The following is a 12,775-nucleotide window of genomic DNA, read 5'->3' on the forward strand; positions in this document are numbered from 1 at the left end:
TTACATCAGGCTGTCCTTATCTGGACCGGACTGGGTCCTGATCCAGTATGCCTTACCATACTTGATTATATTTTACATGAGGTTATCCTTGTCTGGACCAGACCTGGTCCTGATAGAGCTTGCCGGATGTGGCATGCCTCATTCTATCCTGATCCGGTCCAGATATATGATCTGGTTGAGCCTGACCTTTTTTCTAGTCGGGTTCGTCCGCGTGGAACAGAGGCGTGCGCAATACTTGATCATTATTTTGCTGCGATGTTATTTTAAAACTGCGATATCTCCTGAGATACTCGTTGAAATCGAATTATGTAAAAGGCAATTTTGTTTTAAATTAAATACTTGTAATGAATAACGTATTTATTTAGATAAGGATTAATATCAGGTTTATAAAAATATCATCGCAATTAATGCATTGTTTTAGAACAAACTTGGTTAGCATAAAAAAGGTTATAGTGAGCCAAACTTGAAAGATAGATATATGCTGTCGCGGACTTTTTTTTTTAACTTTTAAAGGGGAACAATTCTGTCATACATGATTTTTGCGAAATTTTAACTGTTTCCGCAGCGCACGCAGCGGAACCTCTCAAAAGGAAAAAGAGCCCCGATTTTGAAAAATTCTTTAATGGTGCTCTGCTTCTTTTGGTTTCAGCGTGATGATATATAGCCTATAACCTTCCTCGATAAATGGGCTATCTGACACTAAAAGAATTTTCAAAATCGGACCAGTAGTTTCTGAGATTAGCGCGTTCAAACAAACAAACAAACTCTTCAGCTTTATAATATTAGTAAGATATACGCACATGTACAACACTTTATACAGTAAATTAAAGCTTAGTTCATATTCTTCAAAATAATATAAGCGTTTTTGTTCTAGGTGTAGAAACTTGTGAGTTATGAGCATAGAGTAGAATAAATATTATAAGGAAGTTATGAGCAAAAAACTACGTCTCAAGTAGCGCGCGCTTATCGAATCATATTACGCGGTAGATGCGAGGCCAGCGCCGTGGGCGGTGCGGTAAGCTGAGTGCTCGGGTTGAATTCAACCCCTCGGTTGACTACGGAAGCTCACGCTTGTCGGAGTCCGGTCTACCTGAGGTTAAAAAATTTAGTAATATTTTTGCGCATTTTTTTAAATTCTAATATTTCAGTTGTCACTTGTCAGAGATCTAATTAATTAAACAATTTTGGGACAAAATTACAGCTTGCAACACATTACTCGACTGTCAATTACCGGGAAACGAGAGGAAGTAAATTATTTAAAAAAAACCAAAGATCGATGATTAAATATATTTAAAATATTTATTGTTTCTATGTATTTATATTTACAATAATTGGTGAAGATGTTTGAATGGGCTTATAGTGGTGCTAATAAAGATGTACCCAGAAATGTCGGTCCCGAGTGTGCATATTATTTATCACCTCAAAGACAAATAATCGAAACAATTATCGTAACGACGGCCTGCATATATATAATTGTAAGTATTGAAAATTTTCTAAAAATCATTATATTTAGTAATGTGATTAGGGTTAAATTATTTATATTTCTGAATATGTTACATATTTGATTATTCTTTAATTAGATTAGATTTTTGTACCAATTGTTAAGAATGAAAAGTATTTTAATTATCTTATTTTAACAGATAAAAACATACCCAAAATTGGAAATTCCTAAAGATAATACGTACATAAAATGTGATAGAGGTGGCAAGAGGCTACTAGTTATTCTTCTTGCCCTTTTATGGGGAATGGAAATTGGTTTCAAATTTGCATCACGTACTGTCATATATTTGTTGAATCCCTGCCATGTTACAACATTAATTCAAGTAAGTATAGATCTCAAAATATTTTACTTGTGTATACCTTATTATTATATTTTGTTATATAAATTACCAGATAATCATTTTAGTTATACTTCTGTTCTGTAGTGTTAGTTTGTTGAGTTTTATGGTTAATGAACTGCTTCGATAAGTCTTAGAATAATATAAATGTACCCTAATAACTATCTTACTTCTAGTAAATATTTATTAAAAACAAGAATTATTTACATCATTTCATTATTATAAAAGTATTGAATACAAGTTTTTGAAGTGAAACTTCTATAGGTGTATGAGAAAAATTTTACGGATGAAACGGCAACATTTTTCTCAATGGCGCTGGAACGGAAATATAAAGCTTTATATTTGCATAAATATAAATGAGACTTAAAAATTAGTTCGTCAAAGAAGTTTCACTTCTAACATGTGTACTTTGTAAGCACGCACTTTTTTTGTCTCTTCTTTGCCTTTCTATCTGCAATCATCCTAGAGCTTTAATCAAATTGATTGTTTAGTACGAATTAGTAAAGAAACAATATTACCTTTTAATATAATAATATCAGAATAGATATTTAAATTTCTTCCACAAGTTGAACAAGGACTCATTACATTCACATTTATATATATTATTTTAATTACTAATTTAGCTAATCTATTCTGGCCAGTTTTTGATAGTTTGCTATGTGATTATTTTCTCTTTCCATATTATTACTAGCAGGGCCAATAACAATTTTCCCTAGTTTTTTTTTTATCATGTCTTGTGCTTAGAATACCAACAATCACACTGGCTCTGGTGTTTGCCGTTGTCTGGGTGTTTTTGCAGTCCTAGTGGGTCTCCCCACCGTGCCTCGGAGAGCACGTTAAGCCGTCGGTCCCGGTTGTTATCATGTACACCTGATAGCGATCGTTACTCATAGTAGGGAATATATCCGCCAACCCGCATAGGAGCAGCATGGTGGATTAAGCTCTGATCCTTCTCCTACATGGGGAAAGAGGCCTATGCCCAGTAGTGGGATATTACAGGCTGAGGCGTACACTGGCTCTATCTGGTGGAACATGTGTATTTTCTATAATACTAATTCAACTCAGTAAGCATCAGTAACAAACTAACACTGCAGCATAAGTAAAGAAGTGCAAAATTTTGTTGCACAGTTTGCACATTACAATTATTCTAATATAATATATTTTTTGGCATACAACTGAACTTTTTATATACTTAAGTATCAAAAAACGTTCCCATTTTTCCAACTTGTGGTGACTGTATCCTTAATTTGTCGTGTTTTTTCTCAAAAACAGAATTTGTTAATTTACATGTGTTTTTTTAGATATATTTGTTGGCCGCGCCGCCCACTAAAACCGTCACTGCATTATTTCGTATTCATTTAAATTTGTTAAACGGACCGCTATTAGCGTTTTTATTTCCAGAAACTGCTTCAAGGAAGGTCAGTAAAAAAATATATATGTATAGATATCGGCACGTATAATGAGCGCTAAATTTCGAGCTGTGCATAACCGAATTTTTTGATCTCTTTAGTGAAAGAAGTGAGGCGAGGACAGGGCGAGATAATCATATTATCGTAGGTACACACAATGGTCTGTCGCACTTCGCGCCAAAACTGTCACTAGTGCGCCTCTCGTTATTTGTTGCTTACCTTGCTCAGGGAGCGCTAAATCTTTGTAACAAATTATTTTATTTACATTAAATAAATAAATATCTAAAACACACACGGTCGTCTGTTCCTAAAGTAAGCAACTTAATGCTTTTGTTATAGGTAACAGCCGACTGGTATAGCTACATAATCTTATTTTTTTTCGATAAATATACATATAAATACTACATATATAAATAAATATATATTACACCCAGACTCGGGGTGGGAATCGAACCTGCAATCCCCGGAGCAGAAAGTAGAAGCACTAAAAACTGCGCCAATGGGCTAGTCAAAATATTATTATGACTTGTGACTTCCATCAATAATAATAGCATTTCTAATTTTATGGGTAACTAACTGTGCCCCGCGGTTTCTCTCACGTTGATTTGAGTAAAAAACTTACCAAAATATTATATAGCCTATAGCCTTCCTCTTTAAATAGACTACCCAACATTAAAAAAAAAACTTTTATTCGAACCAGTATTTTCTGAAATAAGTGTGTTCAAACAAACAAACTCTTCAGCTTTAAAATATTAGTATAGATTACCCTGGTAGAAATATTTGTTAGAAAAAGTATTAAAATGTACCTATTCATAATTCTGAAAAGCACTTTAATTTTTTTTATCTTTATAAGACTTTTATAAGTTTTTATAACAGTGTAAAACTCTGACTTTATTTCAGAGTCAAAACTTATTCTTTTGAAAATATATTTTTGAAGATTTTTTTCAAACAAATATTTCCACTAGGGTATAGATAAGATGGGTAGACATTTAATGATTACTAAATACTTAGGTTTTATTTATTGGATAAGGCATGTGTCAAGCAACAGCAGTTACGCTGAGAGTGACGCTTTATAGCGCTTTTGATCTATACTAATATTAATAACCGGAAATTTTTGTTCGTTTAAACGCGCAAATCTCAGAAACTACTGGGTCGAATTGATAAAGTATTTTTGTGTTGGATAGCCCATTTAACGAGGAAGACAATTTTGTTTCCTCAGATTAACGCGTGTGAAACCGCGGGAGTAATTATAATAATAATATTCTTTATTGCACACCATTAAAAGATAGAAACAAAAGTAGTACAATTAGAGAAAGATGTACAGAGACGTATAATATAGTACATCAACATCAATAATTTAATACATTTAAATTTTTCAATACCACAGTAAGCGTTCTTAACGAGTTAACTCTGTTCGCGTTTGGAGCTATCACACATTTCTTTAATTTTTGTACTGAACTATTTCTATTGCCTATTATCTATTTCCTGTTTATTTCTGTCGCCGAGCCCTCAATATCCGTGCCAATACCTATGTATATTATAGCTGTTTTATTGACTCTCATTTATGAGTCTAAATATTTAAACATATTTTTTTATGACAGATTTTAGCAGAAGCAGCGTTATATTGGATACAACATGGAATGATGTTTGTGATACCCTACTATCTTCTAAGAATTGGTGGTAGGTCTTTGATTTTATTCAAAATGAGTAAAATTAAAATATTTAATCTGTTTTTCTATTACAGGAGTATATAACGTAGAACCTTTTTGGGATTTTAATTGGGCTATTTTTAGCTACTGCTTAAATTTATTATACCACTTTATTGTTCTGCAAGTAATAGCTATTGTAAGTATATCGTACCTATTTCATATTTTATAAATATCGACTATTTCGCTTTATTTAAGAGAATCGTTATCCGTTGTTTAACATTTTCTTTGCTTAATAATTTTATCATGGAATTAATATTAGTAATTATAATCTCGCTAATAAATAGTAAAATGGCATAGATAGGGGTCGTCCATTAATCACGTGAGGTTCGAAAGGGGGGGGGGGTTCGGAAAGTCACGAAATATCATGGGGGGGGGGGCTATTATGAGATATTACATGTATATCTTCTTAACCCCCAGAAGAGCCCGGTAACTTTGATGCCCGGTAACTTGAAAATTTAGTTAGATTATACCTATCTATATTTAAAAACCTTATTCTAAAAATTTCAATATACCTTGCACAAAGAATACACTTGATTTTTGGGTATAGACATTACTCTAAAACCTCACCACATATCACCAAGGGTTTAAAAAGTTCGTTAAAAACATCACGTTGTTATTGGATGATTCCATACAACTTGTTTAACTCCAGTTAATCCGGCGATGCTCTAGTGCCTTTCTATTTATCCGAAGGTCAAGAGTCACGACAATCTCAAATATGTTTTATTGTTTTTTTTTTCAGCCCGCCCAAGTAAACTTAAATCATATGCTATGCCCTGCAATATTGGATCCTTTTGACGGTCCCTGGTACCGTATAGCAGCTGTGATACACCAAGCCATTCTTTGTCCACTACTGTGCAAATTATTTTGTCTAGTCGCAGATTTTTGTTTAACTAAATTTCCACCGACAAAAATAAAACCACACATGAGGGATCATTTACAAGATAAGAAATTAGTGGAATGCGTTGATTAGTAATTGATTTTACTAGATTGTAAATTGTTTTTAAATAGCATATACCATTATAAACGTTCTTGGGTAGGCCTTTATGCTGTTGTCTGAAATATTGTATTTATAATCTGCATTATTATTCGGGTGCGAATCCAGGATTTCACTTTTGCTCAAGAGGATTTTTTAAAATTCAAGTATATCTTTAAGTCTGAAATCGATTTCAAATTGAAATTAACAAAAAAAGTGTGCTCCGACGCACGACTGGAGTTTACTCCTTCAGATCGACTTATTAAATTGGCTTTTTAGTCTAAGAAAAAGATTAATACAATATCAAATGGTAAATAAACGAATCAAATAACGCCATCTATCGGAACCCTATTGGCTTATTGGATGCCGTATGACATCTTAATACTCACGCCTGAAAAGTGAAAGGTGCGCAGTATAGGTTGCGCACAAAAAAGTCACGAGTTTTTTTCATACTGGGGCCTTCATGTGAAAATCGATTCTTAAAGAGTAAACTCCAATAAACTCCCAAAATAATTTAAGCATTTTTCTTGAACATTTTTTATCCTTCCAAATATCCTCCAAACTCCATCTTGGACCCGCGCCTGGTACTATTATATAAAGTTGCTTATAAAATAATAGTCATACGAAAAATGATACGGTAGTGAATGGGCTTAACGAATTATAAAATTTGCAAACATATATTAAGAAGTAATCAGATCGTGTTATAGGATATAAGATGTTTTATGAATTATGAAATCCTTAGGTTTAAGGCGTAGGTAGTAAAGAGTTTTCTGTTTATAAGATAAATCAGTGAATCTATGTTAAATGAATAGGGGGAAAGTAATATGTCTTCTTTGAAATGTGACATGTTGGATTTTTAATAGGTATCTAAGTGGTTTGTTTGAATAATAATGTGAAATATAAAATTAGTTTAAAATTGTGAATGGTCCGTCCAGGGCGTTTGCGCCGTAGCTGGCAAGTTTCTAAATCAATTATGGTTATACGGGTAATTTTAATATTACTGTCGTACTGTTGGAACCTAAAGTGCACAACGAATAATTAAATAAATTTAAAGCGAGTAAATTTACTTTTTACGGTAGCACGAGCCCGTGAACGTTTTCTATGTGGAATTATTCTAATTATGCTAGTCGAATTTATGAGTATTAATTAATGATGATTTAAATACGAATGTGTCTACTTTTATTTTGTATAATCACGTTGTACAATTATTCTGATTTCTTTAACTTAACTTTACATTACTTCCGCACTTTTAACCATAATCGGTACGTATAATGTAATATATCTATATCTATTAAAATTAATACCAAAATGCGTTTATATCTGTTCTATTTTCTTCGTGTAAACCCACACTTAATTACAGCGCTGCACCTTCACCCAGTTCCTCGGTTATATATTTTACAGACCTATTTTGTGTCATGTACGTAGAAAGAGGTAGTTTCCGTGTTGGTTTGTAGGGGTTAACCCCTGGAACTATTGAACCTATGTAAAAAAATCTTTTATCCATTAATATGATAAATACCTCATTATTTTTGGCTTTCACACGCTATAAAAATTCACGACACCTAATAATCTAATACTGGTTTGTCACAATGTAGCATTTTATGTCAAAAATTAATTAAAATTGGTGAAAATTTATGAGAATTATTATTAAAATTACTTCACTATAGGGTAAGTGTATTGTTTATATGCAATTTTTTTTTATATATAAACACCTTACACTGAACGGCCCTACTACAATTAAGGTACTCCTCGTTTGGGAGCACAGTTTAAGAGATATAGGTAGATTTAAATTAACGTGGGTTAATTTTCATTTCATCATTAACCTACGTTAACTTACGTCTCCCCATCAGAGCTGGCGTCTGAGAGGAAACAATACTAGTGGAAACTCTGAGCCTACAATAAACAATTGACACCCAGCGAAGTTTTTTGAAGATTTTTTCTTCAATTTCACCCCTTAATTATTTCATATTTTATTAGTGTAATAAGAATTAGTACATTTCTATATAATAGGTACAAATTATAAAATCTGCCACTTGTGGCGTACCCACATACTCTCAAAAAATGTGTTTATTTACGACATCGCATTAGAAATCTCTATAACTAGTGTTCCTCTACTATTTTATGCATGTATTATACATATAAACCTTTCTCTGGTATCACTATTTACTAAAGAAAACCGCATCAAAATCCGTTGCGTAATTTAAACATCTAAGCATACAGTCAGCGGGAAGCGACTTTGTTTTATATTATGCATTGATATATATTATTATTATGTAATGATAAACTTTGAAGGTAAGGAATAATGTTTTGTATACAATTTTAAACTACTCAAATACTACTTATGAAGCAGAATTTTTTTTAAAAATTGTTATGTAAATGTCACATCCATTTCAAATCTAGATAAAATCCTAACTGAATCAAGCATATACATTATACTGCAATATAATTAAATAAATAAAAATTTAAGCTACAAACAAATATTTTCAAGATACCACTGTTTTGAATTAGGTAGGTAATATATACTAAAATAAAATTAGAATTTCATCAACATATATTTCTGTGTCACCTGTGACCAGTGATACATGTCGAAAGTCATTTTACAGGCGAGCAAAAACAAAGTTTAAAAAAAGTCTTTTTCGAAAACTATGCGTATTACTTTCTTTTGCAAAGCATTAAACACTCAAATTCTTCTTTTATAAATATTTAATTTTAATCCTTTATCAGATCCCACTAGCACAGGCATTATAAAACGTTTTTGGATTTGGTTTGGTCTATATTTTTATCTGAATAATGTATTCCTAAGCCATAGTCTTTAAAAAGAAGAAGAAGAATGTATTCCTAATAGCAATTTCTGTCTCTGTTTCAGTCTGCTTTAACAACAACTGTTTCAAACACACAATAGTTTAAAATAACTTCCCATACAAATCATTGTTTTTTATGTGCAATTTTCAGCAGGGATATTACGTCCTATCCCTGTTAAATGAGCTGTGTAGCTTTATAGAACTTATTTCCATTACACGGAAATATATTATTAGGAAGTTGCATAGTTTCAACTATGCTCTCTTTGCTGATAACTGTTTTTTTTAAATACTAGCGGACCCGACAGACTTCGTTCTGTCAAAAATATTTGGAATATGGCAGTTTTTTTGGTCCTACCTATTTTATAGTCGGCGCAAACAATTCTCCTGGCCAGAACCGTCACCCTAATGATAGGGTAGTGTGTGAGGTTCAGCTCGGGTGACCAAAGTATCTTCGCTTCCACGAACTTTGGTCGGCCTTCTGTGACCCACTTAAAAACCCCGACTGGGATGTCCGCTAAAAGATGAAATTAAGAGGCGAACTTAGGGTTCAAACCTGATTGGAAAATAATCTAAAGGGACAGTGGGAACCTAAAGGTGACAAATATTTAAAAATTGTGTGCCTCGATGACATAACACAGTGGCGCAAGTCTTACGTCACAAAACGCGCGGCTCGTCGTGCCCGATCGCGCAGATTTGGCCTGATCGTGACGTGATATTAAATTAATAATTAAAGATAATAAAACCCTTTTTTAACGCGATTTATTTGACAGATGTAATGACTTGATGTGAAAACTAATGCATTTTATGTCGCGTGCTGAAACTAAAACAAAAGAAATAATATCGCGAAGCCAACCACAATAAAAATCAGTACTAATGATCTATAGCTCTTACATTTTTTGACTATTTAATTTGGTCGGGTTCGCGATATTATCACTTTTGTTAACCGACTTCAAAAAAAGAGGAGGTTACTCAGTTCGACCATATGTAATTTTTTTTCATGTATGTTTGGGGATAACTCCGTCATTTATGAACCGATTTTAATAAAAAAAATTTTGTTGGAAAGGCGATATCTCTAGTTTGGTACCATGATAAGGAAACCAGGATCTAATGATGGGATCCCAGAGAAATTGAGGGAAACTCTCAAAAATCCGCATAACTTTTTACTGGGTGTACCGATTTTGATGATTTTTAATTTAGTCGAAAGCCGATGTTTATCATGTGGTCACATTTAAATTGCATCGAGATCTGATTACAACTTTTGGAGTAATCTTTGTTAATTCCTATTTACTTGACTATTTTTTCGTCTACCTACGTTGTATTACCTACTTGTCGATATAATTGAAGTCGGTTTTTCTTCGTTTGCCTGCAAAAACAATTATTGAGTTTCGGAACGCGACATTAGATCGTCCAACGCGAACACGCACACCGTTTTGCTAGATATGATTGAATTTGAACTTTGTGCAGCGATCATAAAGTGCAAATTGACTCTTTGACGTTGGGAACACCTACATTGCTTAGACAATAATGAGTGCTTGTTATTTAATATGAACTTTATTGAATAGCTATAAAGTTCAAATTGACTCTACATTTTAGTTAGAAAACGTTTGTATGGAAAAAAGAAAAGTTTTCCCGGAAATTATTCGAATTTTTCTCGCCGTAAAAACCATCCTTGGACTTCAACGAACATTTAAAAAAAAGAATTGGTAAAATTGGTCCAGGCGTTGTTGAGTCATGCGCTTACCAACACATTTTGCGATTCATTTTTATATTAAAGATATTATTATAGACTAGCGCTTGACTGCGATCTCACCTGATGGTAAGTGAAGATGCAGCCTAAGATAGTACGCGCTTGCCTAGATGACTGTACAATTGTTTTTTGTCCCTAATAAAATAAAATAAAAAAATAAAATGATTCTTATTCAATGTTGATTCGAAGATACACAAGTTATTAGTTGGGAAAACGGAAGCCGGAAGGGAATACCCCTTTCAAAGCCAAATTTATGCGTTCGACCAGAGCCTCTCTATGCTCAAGAGTTTCAGCTCCACTAGCTCGGGGATTGAATATGTAACAGTGCTGTCATCCGCGTACCCAAAGATACTTGGCCTGGTCGGCACGACTACCCTTTTTAGGTAAAGGTTGTACGTTGGCAATCTTCTAAGCTTTAGGAACTTGAGCTGATTTTAGAAAGAGGCGCTACAAGCGCGCTTGAACTGGAGACAACTCAGGGGCACAGGTTTTAAGAACTCTAGCTAGTATCCCGTCAGGGCCACTGGCCTTATTCGTATCCAAATTGCGGAGTACTCCCAAAACCACAGTTTGGTGATTGCATATTTCGGACATAGCAGAGTTGCAAGGTGGGTGTCTAGGCGGTGATGCACTACCTGCATCAAGGAGCGAATTTTCCGCAAACAGATTCGCTAAATGGTTAGCCTTGTTTGTCGCAGTAATGGCCAGCGACCCATCTAGCTTTAGCAGAGGAGGCAGCCAGGGACGGCAAAAGTTAATTTCCACCGACTTAGACAGCGACCAAATAGCTTTATTCCACACCGATAGGAAGGTAATTTGGCTCCAATGCGATTAATGCAGTTGAAACGAGCCCTTTTGAGAACCCTTTTGTAGGACTTGGCAGCAGAGTTGAACGCTCTTTTCTTCGTAGTGATGTCCGGAGATTTGAGAGTACGGGCTTCAGCCCAGGCTGCAAACGCTGAGTTCTTACGAGCTGCGGCTTCAGCTTCTCTTGCGGATCACAGGAAGAGAAGCAAGTAAACCGCCAAGGGTAGGATGCAAAAAAGTGTCGCATCTCATCCCAATCTGCTGACCGAAATGCCGACTTATTTCGCCACACGTCTGGTTCTGGTAGTACTGGCATCCAGAGAGTGAAAGTTACATACTGACTTTCCCACACAGTGATCAGATGTGCCCAGGGGAGCCGCGACTGATACCGAGGGCAGGTCTGGGTCAGTTGTCAGCAGAGGTTCCAAACAGGTGTGTGGTCGTCAACGTCGGGTACTCGTGTTGCTTCTTGGACAGGCCAAATTTGAGTCTCTTTCCCGGCATGGTCGGTATTCTGGTATGGGAACAGCCAGTCTTGGTGGTGAGCGTTAAAATCCCCCAGATTAGATAGCATTCGGGCACTGAGATAGTCAAACATTCGAATCACCTCCCATTCACCACTGTGCAACCGATAGGTACAGGTACACAACCCGCTCCATGCCCGTGTCCAATAAACATAATGGAGAGATTAGGTATCTCCAAATTAAGCAGACATTATTACGAGCATACATACAGACGCCAGCGCGAGATTTAAAGTTATGCTCGAGCGAACACCCAGGGTTACCAGGGGCAGGTACGTTACGTTTACTGGACTACCGATTTGCGTCTCTGTAAAAAAAGTAAATGCGGCTTTTCAGTCTCCAGGTGGTGGTGGACTGTAGAGATTTGAGTGCAATCCTCGTATGTTGGTGAGGTGCACTTTGAGAGAGAGAAGGTGCAGCTGCGTGGTCAAGGAGTGAATAGGAGGGGAAATGGCAGTTGTACGCGGCGCTACGTCTATAGACTCTACGATTTGCACAGAAACCACACTGACGGAGGGCTCGACCGGAGAGTGCGGGGACACCTGAACCCCCAGGAAATGGAACTGACAGGTAATATTAAAATAATAACTAATACTCTGGTAAAAATGACACCTCTTGGTGAACGGAAAGTGTCCATATCTTACCACCAGACAGGCATATATATATATAATTACCACTTACTTTTAATGACAATTTTGCCTAGGTGATTTTTTTTAAACAAATTATGAAAACAACACATATCAGTCATAAAAAAAGGGTTTTTAAATTTACAAAGAAAATGAAGATCAATAGTAAACTCAAAGTATCTTGTGGCCAATGAAACATACCATGCCTGATAAAGGGTTAAAGAAAACGAAACGTTTACGAAAGTTTTAGGTCCAAAAGGATATAACTCTAGATTCATCAGTACCCTGTTGAAAATTCTCCATCCAGATAGTCCAGATAAAAATTTATTAACATTTTGGAATTC

The 12,775-nt window shown here is 35.0% G+C and overlaps 1 protein-coding gene across 1 annotated transcript; it reads left to right on the plus strand.

Annotated features, from left to right (window-relative positions):
- Nucleotides 1-1,321: 1,321 nt before the first annotated feature.
- LOC123669777 (transmembrane protein 164) lies at nt 1,322-5,926 on the plus strand. Its single transcript, XM_045603368.1, has 6 exons — nt 1,322-1,475; nt 1,641-1,823; nt 3,140-3,256; nt 4,849-4,927; nt 4,992-5,092; nt 5,696-5,926. The coding sequence occupies exons 1-6, from the start codon at nt 1,341-1,343 to the stop codon at nt 5,924-5,926; spliced, it is 846 nt and encodes a 281-aa protein (XP_045459324.1). The 5' UTR covers nt 1,322-1,340.
- Nucleotides 5,927-12,775: the final 6,849 nt, after the last annotated feature.

This window comes from Melitaea cinxia, chromosome 3 (genome assembly GCF_905220565.1).
Source record: "Melitaea cinxia chromosome 3, ilMelCinx1.1, whole genome shotgun sequence".
Taxonomy (NCBI): domain Eukaryota; kingdom Metazoa; phylum Arthropoda; class Insecta; order Lepidoptera; family Nymphalidae; genus Melitaea; species Melitaea cinxia.